Here is a 13,336-nt window from a genome sequence, read left to right on the forward strand (position 1 = left end):
CAGTTTTGAGCATGTGTACAGCGATAGAAAACACATTTAGCATTAAATTCAAAAGTGCTCATTTTATTGCAGAAATGAGGTGTTCGGTAGTGACGGTCCTAAAAACCACATGCTGATTTTCAGACTTTGGAGGGCACATACTTAATAATGCTGTCAACTAATTACTTGCCATGTGGCCATTGATGAACATGAAGGCAATGTCTCTTACTGGTGAAATTTCTGGGGATGTGGCTAAAACCAAGCCCTGCCTACAGACAAATACTCTTTGCGTTTCGGTAGTGACATGAAAAGTTGGGACAGGTTTTTAACATAAAAACTTCTAATTTGAAAATAATCCACACAATCAATCTAAATCTTTCACCATACACTTAAAAGCAACCAAAATGTTCTATTAAAGTAAAACATTTTTTAAATTCGCAAAAATCTTCTACATTTTTTTTTCATGAATTGAAATCTAGGAGTTAGAGATTGGGACAGCCACCTCCCAATAGGAAGTGACATAGAAAAGATGGCTTTTTATACATTCAGTTTAATAGTATCTCAATTAATGTCTTGTGATGAACTAGATCATAACAAGATATTACTAAATATGCAAGGTCTGAACACTTCATTGTTTTTTTTAATTTGATTTTCATTGTGGGACAGCAATCTCAACCAATTCGGTAGACTGGTTCATTTATTAATTCATTCATTCATACATACATACATAGTTTTTTTATGCCTCTGGGATTCTTTTCAAAACTGCTTGAAGAGACTTTTTTAGGAATGTCTCATTTAGCATCAGGCAACTAGACATGGAATGTTTGTGTGAGGCATTCACCTGGAAAATAAAAAGTGGAAAATTACATATATATATATTTCTCTCTCTCTCTCTCTTTCTCTCTCTATATATATATATGCACATATATACATATATACATACAGCATATAGATATACAATGTGTATACACACGCACACGCACACACAAACAAACTAACAGCAGGTATGGAAAGTATTCAGAACCGTTGAAATTTATCATTGCAGCCTGTTGAATGCCTCGCTCGGCCTAACCGTGATCAGCAAAGAAGCAGTGTTTTTTTTTTTTTAGCAAAGAAGCAGCGTGTGCTCTTTCCTCATTCTCATATAAATCAGCCACAGAGAGGTTAATCCTTTTGATATGTTGAAGTGGGCATTAGTAGGGATGTCCACATAAATGTTGGTGCCAATTGATCACCGTTTTTGGACGTTATAAGCAATGAAAGTACAATGATTTCCAATGGAGAGTCTGGAATCGGTCCCTCCAGTGACTCTGACCGAACAAGGCTAGAACGGTAGGCCATTCTCCTCATTAACAAGGGGCGTTTTTCATAGAGTCACTTATTTCCTAATTTCTCCCGAATGTATTGGTAAAATAGAAAATGACAACTCTATTCATTTTCCTGATCAAAAAAGTATATCAAATGACCTTGTTAGTGAAAACATGGCCATCCCGACCCAACCATCCCTTTAATCTACAATCATCACCCCATCTTGACAGAAAAGAACAGAAATGTAGAATTTCTTGCAAATTTATGAAAAAAGAAAAACTGAAATATTATATGGTTATAAGTTTTCACACCCTTTGCAGCGACCTTCATATTTAACTCAAATGCTGTCCATTTCTTCTGATCTTCCGTGAGATGGTTCTACTCCTTTATTGAGGTCCAGCTGTGTTTAATCAAACTGATTGGACTTGATTAGGAAAGGCACACACCTGTCTATATGAGACCTTACAGCTCACAGTGCATGTCAGAGCGAATGAGAATTATGAGGTCAAAGGAACTGCCCAAGGAGATCAGAGACAGAATCGTGGCAAGGCACAGATCTGGCCATGGTTATAAAATAATTTCTGCAGCACTCAAGGTTCCTAAGAGCACAGTGGCCTCCATAACCCTCAAATGGAAGAAGTTTGGGAAGACCACAACTCTTCCTCGACCTGGCTGTCCAGCCAAACATCCAGGGAGATGGGAGAAAGTTCCACAAGTCAACTATCACTGCAGCCCTCTACCTGTTGGGGCTTTATGGCAGAGTGGCCCAACGGAAGCATCTCCTCAGTGCAAGACACATGAAAGCCCGTATAGAGTTTGCCAAAAAACAGCACACATCTGAAATAAAGGAGTGGCTACAGAACAACTCTGTGACCGTTCTTGAGTGGCCCAGGTGAGACCTGAAAATGGCTGTCCACCAACGTTCACCATCCAACCTGGAGAGGTTCTGCAAGGAAGAATGGCAGTGGATCCCCAAATCCAGGTGTGAAAAACTTGTTGCATCATTCCCAAGAAGACTCATGGCTGTACAAGCTCAAAAGGGTGCATCCACTCAATAAAATGAGTCAGGGTCTGGATACTTATGACCATATAATATTTCAGTTTTTCTTTTTTAATAATTAGCAAACAATTCTATATTTCAGTTTTTTTTCTGTCACAATGGGGTGCTGAGTGTACATTGAGAAATAAAATGATCCTTTTTGATTTTGGTAAATGGCTGCAATGACACAAAGTAAAAAATGTCAAGGTGTCTGAATACTGTCCACTGTATATCGATATATATACTGTAGATCTATCTATCTAGATAGATAGATGGATATATCTATATGGATATATCTATTTCTATATAGATATATCTATTTATCTCTATATAGTACCTACATTTATACATAGTCAAATACTTAATTCTTTTGACTACTTACGAGTTTGCCATATTTTGTGAGGACAGTCAACATCATTTTTGCAAAGTTGACAGATTTTGTGAACGGAGGGGCCTGGTTAACCAACTGTTCAATCAACTCTGTGAACAGTTCTTTATTCATGTCGGGCTGCAAAAACAAACAAAAAAGAAAGAAACAAAAATGACATGTCACGCATGACATCACATACTTTGACTGCAAGATGCCACTTGCTGCACAAAAACAGCCAACCTTGGAGTCCAGCAAGCTGTGTATAATAGAAAGCAGTGTCTCATTCCATGATACTTTCAGTGTCATCCTGGAAGGAAAAAAGAAGTAAGCTGCAACCAAGAAAATCAAGCGTTGAAACATTTTGTCTTACTGAAGCACGAGCAGCCTGTAGTGAGAATCCAGACAGCCTTCTATCAGTTTGTTCAGGAGCTCAGCTTGTGCACTCCCTGAACGAAACAATGGCTCAAATTAAAGGATGCTTCCCAATTGGCATCAGCGTCTTTTCAATTTTTTTTTTGCCTCACATTTTCTCACCTAAGTTCTCTTGCTCTAAAAGCGGGCCAATCAGAGCGTGGCACATTGATCTGGTGTAGCGGCTGCAGAGTGACGTCACAGCACTCACCAGGCATCTGGACGCAGGCTCGGAGAGGGACAGCACCTGCAGACAGCGGCGACTTCTATGAAGCCACACGCCACGGCATAGTGACCCGAAGTGAACACTAGTGACGCATACAGTACATACCCGTTGCAGGAGTAGACTCTTGATGAGCGTCGCTGCCGTACTGAAGCCGAGGTCGGGCGAGAGAGCCAATATGCTGCTGCAAAACTGCAGCAGAGCGGGCTCTGCTAAGTCCGACAAACTCAACTGGCCACACAGTACTCGCACCTTTGACACAAAAGAGAAACGTGTGGAATTTGCGGTGTCAAAAAGGGTCTGAAATGGTGCCGTTGCTGGCCTTTTCCTGTGTCAATGCTCTGTGTGAAAGGTATCGACACGTAATGCGGGCTGGGAGCATGTTTCACACTCGGGGTGGGTGATATTGGGATAGGCGGCGGGTGGGTCGAAGATTTTGATATTTAAAAAAAAAGAAAAATGGACCGACGGACTAACTGAAGGACTTAACGGATGGTTCGACATGAAAAACGTTGGACCGGCAAAATTAAGTAACATGCCCACCTCTGTTGATTTGTGCCACACGCACGCCCTTAAAACAGGCGGTAAGAGAGAAACAGCGTTAGCACCGTTATTAAATATACGTTTGTAGTGACAACACCCTCAAACCGTGATCTTTCGACACACTCTTTCCAAAATTGTCCCACACATACTCCATATGATATAGTCACAAATGTAGTTATGATGCGGACTGCCAGCGTGTAAACTGAGTGTTAAGCAAATGTTGAACATCCTGTTTTACTTGCTCACATCAAGTAATGTTACGGTGATGGCGACGTTAGTTATGTTTTGCCAATGTTTACTTGCAATGTTAATGGTACAGTCTGTTTGTTTGCTCAACTCGGCGAGGGTTTCCCAGTGTGTTGCGTAGCTTTACTTAGCTTTTCTTTAGCGTGCTTGTGGAGTAGCAAAGTTTTCCTCGTAATCCACATGGTTCACGGTGGAACAGATTTGGCGCTGAATTGCTCTTCACGACGACCATTTTGGCACCTCATACAATATTATTCTGACCAACGTCAGTCTTGTCAACCCCAAATCCCTTCCATACTGGGGATGTGGACTTTGGTCTTGCTATTAGATACTTTGAAATGAGAGACTCCTCCATTTCTCCATTTGCTAAATTTGAAAGAATGCCATCTTCCGCCTTGCTGGTCCCACATAGTCATGCGACTTAATGCTGCCCGCTGAATGAAGAATGAAGGTTCATCAGGTCCTCCTCCTTGGCAGCCAATCGATGGACTTATTTGTCTTTTCTTTTCGAGAGCGCATTAATACTTGAGAATGTAAAATTGCACATCATGAAAGCAACTATGACGATAATATCAATAACGATATACATCACCCACCGCTATTTCACACAGAGCATCTTTCAACAAAGTTGGAACATGAGTGACGTAACCGTCCAGCATTTATTTGTTTGCGTCTTTCACCAGCGTGGAACATTGCAGCCTCTGTGTCACTTTTCACACAGCTTAGGCGATTTGCCGCAATTTTATACTAAGATGATGCACCAGCATCTGGTTTTAAAAATACTCGTCAGACAGACAATTGCATTTAACAAACACAAGATGTGTCGGGTGTTAAAGGTTTCTGCAATTAATTCATAGACACCTGACTTACAAATACGAGCTGTCAACTGGCCGATTTTTTTGCTTTGACTTGCGAGCACACTTCTAAAAGAGCAACTCCACTCCCAGTTGACATTTACTGTCAAACTAAACATAGAATTACACGTTGTGTATTCAAAACAACAACACAGCGTTGCTTGAGGAAAGTCTGCTTATTGAAGGCTGACAAACAATGCAAATCACCATCGGCATGCTAACAGCATCTAAAGTTTTAGAGGCAAACGAATATCTGAACGCAAATGGTGAAGCCACACAAGCAGACAGATAGTGTAACAATGGTCACAACATATAAAGCTACATTTTGCTGTTCGGAACGAAAGGTAGGGGTTTGAAATGAACCCCCAAAGTAGCCCATTTGGGAGTTCTTATCAGTTGCTTTACAGACCGGGCACGGCAGCTATGCAAAGGGCAATAGTGGAAAGCCGGGAGCAGGGCTTGAAGTTTAACACCTGAGACTCACTTCTCTTGCCCTGTTGTGTTGAACACAATTTTTGCTGTCCTTCAAGTATCTGATTGCGGAAAGCTGTCTCGGCTGCCTGAAAGCGTACACAGACATGGCAATGTTCCGCTTTGCTGGGTTGAAAGGCACAGGCGAATAAATGCCAGATCTACCGTACCGATCAGAAGTGCCAGCTTTACATGTAAAATGGTTTCTAGTACAGCACATACTTGAGTGGCATTACAGTCATTCAGAACTTTGAACACGTCAAGCGAGCGGTCGTCCCACTGTGAAAGGATGAAACACAGTCACAACAAACAGTGTAGTCTAGCAGAAGAAATGCAAATGCTCTTCATACCTCGGTCTGACTTTGTAGCAATTCCTTGATTTGAAGAACAGACGCCTGAGTGAGCACATAAAAAGACAACAACAATTGTTTGCTCAATAATGAGCTTAGTGGCTCGCAGTGTAACTGATGGATTTAAACGCATCCATCTTTACCTTCATGTGTTCGGGCAGAAGATTGCGGGCGTTACCATGTTCTGGCGTAACCGTTTCTGTTTCTTCTGCTATCTAGGAGCAAATGTCAGAAGGAGTGAAACGATTAATTGAATAATTCGAATACAAGAAAATGTTGATGGAAAATCTCTGCTTCAAAACTTTGTAGTCATCATTTTCCCAGACTGACTAAACTTATTGCAGACTCATAGACCACTCGCCAAAAAAGTTGGCGATGAGGCAGGAGGAAAGAGTGACAGAGAATGTCAAAGTTTAGAATCATTTCCTGCTTAAAAAAAAAAAAAAAAAGATGATTTAAGTGCAAAGCATAACTAAACTAACATACCACAACAGAATGTCCAGCACCATCACCAACGCAAAGTATCAAATCAATGTTGGCTAATTCAACCAGGCCTGCCACCACTAGTTAGTGGGCATCGTAATGCTTCACAAGTCCTCAAGGATAGACACGGCTGCCGGTGCACGTTCAATCGCATTGTTGAACAAACAAAAACAAAATAAACACGTAATAACCACATTTATTCATGAGCTGCTATAGCCACAGTGCACCCAGACACTCAGAACGCATACTATGCACCATGTGACACCCCGCTGCATTCGAGAATAAAACACGGAAGCGTTTGCGCGTGGACATATTTCATCGGCTATCGAGCATTAAGTGCAACTGTGAAAGGGGAAGTCAACCCAAACATATTTTTTTAAGAATATGTTCTATACAAGCTCACGAGTTGAAACACTGCATTCTCATAAATATTGCGTTTGTGGAATAAGAGTTAATCCAACCGTTTTTAGCCATCTCCGGGGGCGGCCATTTTGTCACTTCTGTCGACTGAAAATGACATCAATCAATCAATCAATCAATCAATCAATCACATTTTATTTATATAGCACTTTTCATACATAAAAATGCAACTCAAAGTGCTTTAAAACATTCAAAGCAAAACATAGAATTATCTTCAATCAAAAGAAAAGATAAATTATTTAAAAGTTGTTGAAAGCCAAACTAAAAAGGTGTGTCTTGAGCTTCCTCTTAAAAATATCAACAGTCTCTGCAGACCTGACATCCTCTGGCAGGCTATTCCAAAGGTGAGGACCAAAATGGCTGAATGCAGCCTCGCCATGCATTTTGGTCCTCACCCTTGGAATAAATAAAAGGCCGGCGCCAGAGGACCTCAGGATCCGCGAGGGCTGGTATGATAAAAGCAAATCAGATAAATAAGATGGCCCAAGACCATTAACACATTTATAAACTAATAAAAGTACTTTAAAATCGATCCTGAAACACACAGGGAGCCAATGCAGCAATTTCAAAACTGGCGTAATGTGCTCCCGCCCTCTGGTTCTCGTCAGCACCCGAGCGGCTGAATTCTGCAGTAGTTGCAGTGGTGAAATGCTCTTTTTCGGGAGGCCAGAGAGCAGGGCATTACAGTAATCTAAACGACAGGAAATAAAGGCATGCACCAGCACTTCCGTGTTAGCCTGAGAGAGAAACGGGCGGACTCTGGCGATATTCTTAAGGTGATAAAAACCAATCTTGGTTACATTTTTAATATGAGGAATAAAACTGAGCTCAGAGTCAAAAATGACGCCAAGGTTCTTCACACAGTGTGAGGGATTAAAAATGTGTAGTTTTGGTAAAAGCTTCTCTCTCTGACCTTCGGGACCGATAACTAAAACCTCAGTCTTGTCCTCATTGAGCTGTAGGAAATTATCTGCCATCCATGACTTGATATCTAAAATGCAATTTAAAAGGGTATCAATGGGTCCTGTGTCATCAGGAGACACGGCAATATACAGCTGCGTGTCATCAGCATAGCTGTGAAAGCTGATGCCGTGTCCCCTGATGACATCCCCGAGGGGAAGCATATAAAGATTAAAAAGTAAGGGGCCTAAAATCGAACCTTGAGGAACCCCACATTTAATTTCATGAGTTTTAGAGGAACAAGTATCCATACTTACAAAGAAATATCGGTCTGTGAGATAGGAATAAAACCAGTCAAAAACAGTACCAGAGATGCCCACTAGATTTTTAAGTCTATTTAATAAAATTTGGTGATCTACTGTATCAAAAGCAGCGCTTAGATCCAGTAGCACCAAGACTGTGAGTTTTCTCACGTCTGCAGTGCACCTAATATTATTTAAGATCCTTAAAAGAGCAGTCTCCGTACTGTGGTTCATCCTAAAACCAGATTGATATTTCTCCAAAATATTATTTGTATTTAAAAAATGATTCAACTGGATGAAAACCAGTTTTTCTAAAATCTTACTTAAAAACGGTAAGTTGGATACGGGTCTGTAGTTATTAAAAACGCTCGGGTCAGAACCGCTCTTCTTCAGAAGGGGCTTCACCACCGCCGTTTTAAAGGCAGCGGGGAAGACGCCTGTCTGAAGAGAGCAATTGACTATATTTAAAATTTGTTCTTCAAAAAATCCATAAAATGTCTTAAAAAGAAATGTGGGAATTGGATCCAAAAGGCAGACATCACAACTGCTCAGGGTTCACGTAACGACCAATCACGGCTCAGCTTCAGCCTTCTGAGATGGCTAAAAACGGGGTGGATTTTGCTGCTTAACTCATATTGCACAAACGCAATATTAATCAGAATGCCGTGTTTCAAGTAGTGGGCCTGCTGGGAACATATGCTTGAAAAAAATATGTGGGTTGATTTCCGCTTTAAGCAGTCAATGGAGCCCAGCTAGACAGTTTATCAACCAAACCTGGTGCTTAAAGTAAGTAACTACTAACTTAAACGAAAGCTTGATGCTGCGTTGCTGTTGTGTGCGTATGTAAACTTCATGTTTTAAAAAAAGGGAATTGGAGGCTTTGCAAAGTGCTTAGGACTACATATGGTGTCGATTAAGCGTTATAAAAGTGCACTTCATTTACCATCATGATAAAATTGGATGTTACATTTTTTGGACTATCGAAGACATGTTTTTCAGCAAAAGTACCATTCGTACCCCAATCCAATGGATTCAGGATTCGGTGGTTAGATGGTTACCGAATAGCGATCACGGATTTAAGGTACAGCCCCAAAGCACTATATATGATAATATAGAGTATACAACAACAACAACAACAACGATCTGGCGCATCACTCCATAGCAAGTGGTGGGTGCAAGGAAAGGCCCATCAACGATGTGACGTCACATCTTATCGTAACATGGCGCATTGCATTTAAATTGAACAGAGGGATTGCGTGCGCTCTGTTTTGGCAAATACAAGACTCGACACAAAAATGGGAACACCAGATATTTATCAAACTTTAAAATATTGCTCCTTTTCGCCATCAATACGATCAATGCATGCTGCAGCATGGTTTTTGAAATCTGAAAATGTTAGATCATATAAGCACGTCTAATATTACTTTATTGACTGGAGATTGCTGAGTTTTATTTTATATATGCTACGTACATTGAGTTTATTTATCATTGTAGATAAGTTTGGTGTTTAAGAAGTGCAGTCCACTTGTTTACATATCATGTTTCATGCAACATCGAATGTTGGATATGTTGAAGTGGTAAAGCCACAAATGTGTTTGCATTATTGTTAACTGTGCTGTAGTTTGTTTGATTTCTTACTAATTTACAGTATTGTATATACATAATCTGTCTGTAGAATTATGTTTTCATAGTGAATGCTTACAAGACTACGCGCCAAAGTATTTAGCAAGTTTAAACCTATAACTTTAGCAGAGAAATAAACTCTTTCATACGTATTGTTTCATTTGTCTTTATCTTAATATCCTATAATCTAATAGAGCCGATATTGTTTATTGTAATAAAGATGAATTACTGGATGGCTCTTTTAAAAAAAAAGTAAAAAAATTGAAAAGGACCTTGAAAACAAATCACATAAAACATCGCAACCGCAATTTTTAGGCAAAACAAAAAAAATCCAATCATCAAATTTCTCAAAGAAGTGTGGTGAAGTCATCATCGTTACCTCCGTATGTTCAGGCAGAGGGTTGTGGGAGTTTTCCGACGCTGGAATCTCATGCGAAGCATCCGTGTCCACTTCCTCTGCAATCTGTGAGCAAGTGTTACAATGTTAATGGTTGATGTTGCAGCATGAAATGTTCACTTTTTTTTTTTTAAACCAGTTGCAGAAAGAACTTCAGCAAAATGATGACAGTTGATTAACAAATCTGCATCTTCTTCATCTCTACCTTCATACATTCCGGCAGAGGATCCTGGTCAAGTGCTCGCCCAGCGATGTGTTCATCCGTCTTCATTCGCTTCTTCTGCTGCTGAATTTCTTCATCCAGAACATCAAAATGGCCCTTTCTTTTCTTTTGAGTTCCTACCTCAGACAAAACAGGTGCAGTCAGGGGTTCTTCCGCTTGAAGGCCAGAGCACTCGGCCCACCCACCAGTCTCACCACCCACTCGCTGTGACAGTGCCCTTAGTCGCTCAGCGCATGCTGGGCTGTAAAGGGGTTCCTGGATGGGACTGCCCATGTTTCTTTCCAGTTGCTTCTTCCATGTGGCGACCCACGGACTTAGAGAGGGCTCTTGTCCAAGACACCGGAGTAGACGGAGGATAGCGGCTTTGTGGAACCGCGAGTGGATCAGGTAGATGAACGTCAGCAAGTTTTGCTTGAAAAGTGGTGGAAAGAGCCACACCAGTGGTTGACTGCATGTGAGAGGGAAAATGCTTGTGAGAAATATGCACAAATAACTCTGCCACAGTATTACAATGGATCATTTTAATTTCAGATATGCCACAAAGTTCCGGCCATTGTCTTAGGTGGCATTGTTAGTTTTCCGAGTCCATCTGTTTGTGATAAATGACAAGGAGCATTTAGCATGCATGATACAGGGGTGGAAATTGTACTAAAATTCTTCATCATTGGGGTATTTTGATAAAAGCATGTCACAAAACATTTGCTTTAAAATGTGTGTGTGTGTGTGTGGGCGTGACGTGTTTTCCTTAGGATTGTTTTTAATTGATAGCAGACATGGAACAACATATCAGGCATGGAACGATTAACAGCCCGGACGATTATCGACACCGGTATTTGGCATTTTGACAAACATTGGCATCAGCCTTTTTTTTGGTTTGTTTTTAAATCTGACAGCCAATAAGAGATCAATTTAAAGCTGTGCTATGTTGACTTCAGGCAACCATTTATTGAAATTTTCAGTTAACTTGATAATAGATGCTGCTGACTCTCTGCACCTTTTTTTTTAATAATCAAAACAAATATAAGTAAAAATCTGTTTTTTGGAAAACTTTATTTACTTGTGTTTTCATTTAACTTTTTAAAGACATGCTTATGACCCAGAACCTTTTGTTAGAATTTTAATACTATGGCATCCAAGATTAAAAAAAAACAAAAAAAAACATTTTGCAAATCTGAAATGTTGTTGGCGGCACGGTGGTCGACTGGTTAGCACGTCCGCCTCACAGTTCAGAGGTCGTGGGTTCGATCCCGGCTCCGGCCTCCCTGTGTGGAGTTTGCATGTTCTCCCCGTGCCTGCGTGGGTTTTCTCCGGGCACTCCGGTTTCCTCCCACATTCCAAAAACATGCATGGTAAGTTGATTGGATACTCTAAATTGCCCCTAGGTGTGATTGTGAGTGCGGATGTTTGTCTCTGTGTGCCCTGCGATTGGCTGGCAACCAGTTCAGGGTGTCCCCCGCCTACTGCCCAAAGACAGCTGGGATAGGCTCCAGCACGCCCCGCGACCCTTGTGAGGAGAAGCGGTACAGATAATGGATGGATGGATGGATGAAATGTTGTTCAATAAACACGCTTAAATGCAAAGTCAACCCAAACAATTTTTTTCAAGAATATGTTCCATGTAAGCCCACTAGTTGAAACAAAGCATTCTGATAAATATTGCGTTTTTGGAATAAGAGTTAAACCACCCGTTTTTAGTCATCACTGGGGCAGCCATTGTGTCACTTTTGTCGACTGAAAATGACATCACAACTGCTCAGGGCTCAGGTAACGACCAATCACAGCTGACCTGTTTTCTGAAGCTGAGCTGCCCTCTGAGATGGCTAAAAACGGGGTGGATTTTGCTTCTTAACTCATATTCCACAAACGCAATATTACCCAGAGTGACGTGTTTTAACTAGTGGGATTGCTGGGAACATATTCTTGAAAAAAATGTGTTTGGGTTGATTTCCTCTTTTAATTAAAGACGTTTCAAGTTTCAACAAAGAGTTGGCGTTCGTATTTTGGGGGTTGTTTTGATGCCAATACTTTCTTTCCCCTTTACTGAAAATGAATATATTATCTCCAAATATCAGTTATCGGCCTCCTTAACTACCATCGCGGTCGATATTTATATACCTGATAAATACGGTCTATCTGTACTAAAAATGTTGCATAGTATGTGTTTGTTTACAGTATGTCGGCTACATTTAGTAAAGTGGGGAGGTGACAATCCGGAATTGATTATTGCGATTGGAACTGCATGTTGTCGATGGGAAATTTTGTTTTAAAAATGATGTGGTGCAACTTCATCGACCGGCCGTACGCACTCCTACTCCAATAATCTGCCATATAAAGTGCTTGCTTCCTTACAGAGCTGCCATATAAAGTGCTTGCTTCCTTACAGAAGTATGTATGTAATCGTTGAATCGTTGGACTTACACGGTAAGGGGTTGCCCATAAATCCCCGGGCAACTGATTTCGTCTCGACAAAGTGTGTCGATGAAGTCGGAAATTGAGCTCTCGGGGTTGGCCCGCTGTTGCCGCTTGAAGACTTCCAGTGCTCTGTGAGCACCGCAGTGTCCGGAGAACAGCGAATGAGCCAAAAGCTTCCACTGACCACCAAAGCGACTCAGCAGCTGTCCGGCATTCATCTCCAAGTGAACTCGCACAGAGCTACCGCCCAAGTCCAATGCCCGTGGTTGAGTGTTGACATTCGCTCACGGCTAGTTTAACTTCAGACCGAACACAATCTGCCGCCATCCACACTGCGCATGTGCAATTGTGCATACCGACGGCCACTGCCACCATGTGGAAGCGCCGTGCTCTTTCGAGTGTCCCCATCGGAATATTTGTTGAAATAAAAACAGTACACTACATCTTGTGTGGTCCATTCCTCAAATATGATTATATGTGTATAATAGTACACTCAAACAAAATGCAGTTGGACACGAGATGTTTTTGTTAAAACTGGGTACATTGGTTTTGCTTTTTTTTTTTAAATAAACATCATGCTGTTGAAAATGGATTTATACAGATTGATTTAAATTGCAAATGCAGGTCTAGTGCTTCTGATCGTGTTTAAACCAGAGCAAGAACTCAGAGAAAAACTCACGGAAACCTTGCAAAAAGTGAAGACTGGACAGGAAGTCTAAGTGTATAATATTAGAGGCAACTGCATTCACTAATCCGCATACATGTCAAATTCTATGCTTTCA

General features: G+C 41.0%; 1 protein-coding gene across 3 annotated transcripts; it reads right to left on the reverse strand.

Annotated features, from left to right (window-relative positions):
- Positions 1-658: 658 nt before the first annotated feature.
- fance (FA complementation group E) lies at positions 659-12,932 on the reverse strand. 3 transcript variants are annotated; one of them, XM_086047959.1, is made up of 13 exons: positions 12,561-12,932; positions 10,328-10,590; positions 10,125-10,258; positions 9,902-9,985; positions 5,938-6,009; positions 5,795-5,839; positions 5,667-5,723; positions 3,439-3,582; positions 3,231-3,354; positions 3,067-3,142; positions 2,937-3,003; positions 2,709-2,834; positions 659-820 (listed from the first exon to the last, which is right to left on the reverse strand). In XM_086047959.1, exons 1-13 carry the CDS (start codon positions 12,770-12,772, stop codon positions 716-718), a joined length of 1,509 nt encoding a protein of 502 aa, XP_085904085.1. In that variant the 5' UTR covers positions 12,773-12,932; the 3' UTR covers positions 659-715. The 3 variants fall into 3 exon arrangements, with proteins under 3 accessions (XP_085904085.1, XP_085904077.1, XP_085904095.1); XM_086047951.1 differs by having other exon boundaries at positions 10,125-10,590; XM_086047969.1 differs by lacking the exon at positions 659-820 and having other exon boundaries at positions 2,714-2,834; positions 2,937-3,025; positions 10,125-10,590.
- Positions 12,933-13,336: the final 404 nt, after the last annotated feature.

This window comes from Filicampus tigris, chromosome 1 (assembly GCF_054856515.1).
Source record: "Filicampus tigris isolate MCC_2025a chromosome 1, RoL_Ftig_1.0, whole genome shotgun sequence".
Taxonomy (NCBI): Eukaryota; Metazoa; Chordata; class Actinopteri; order Syngnathiformes; family Syngnathidae; genus Filicampus; species Filicampus tigris.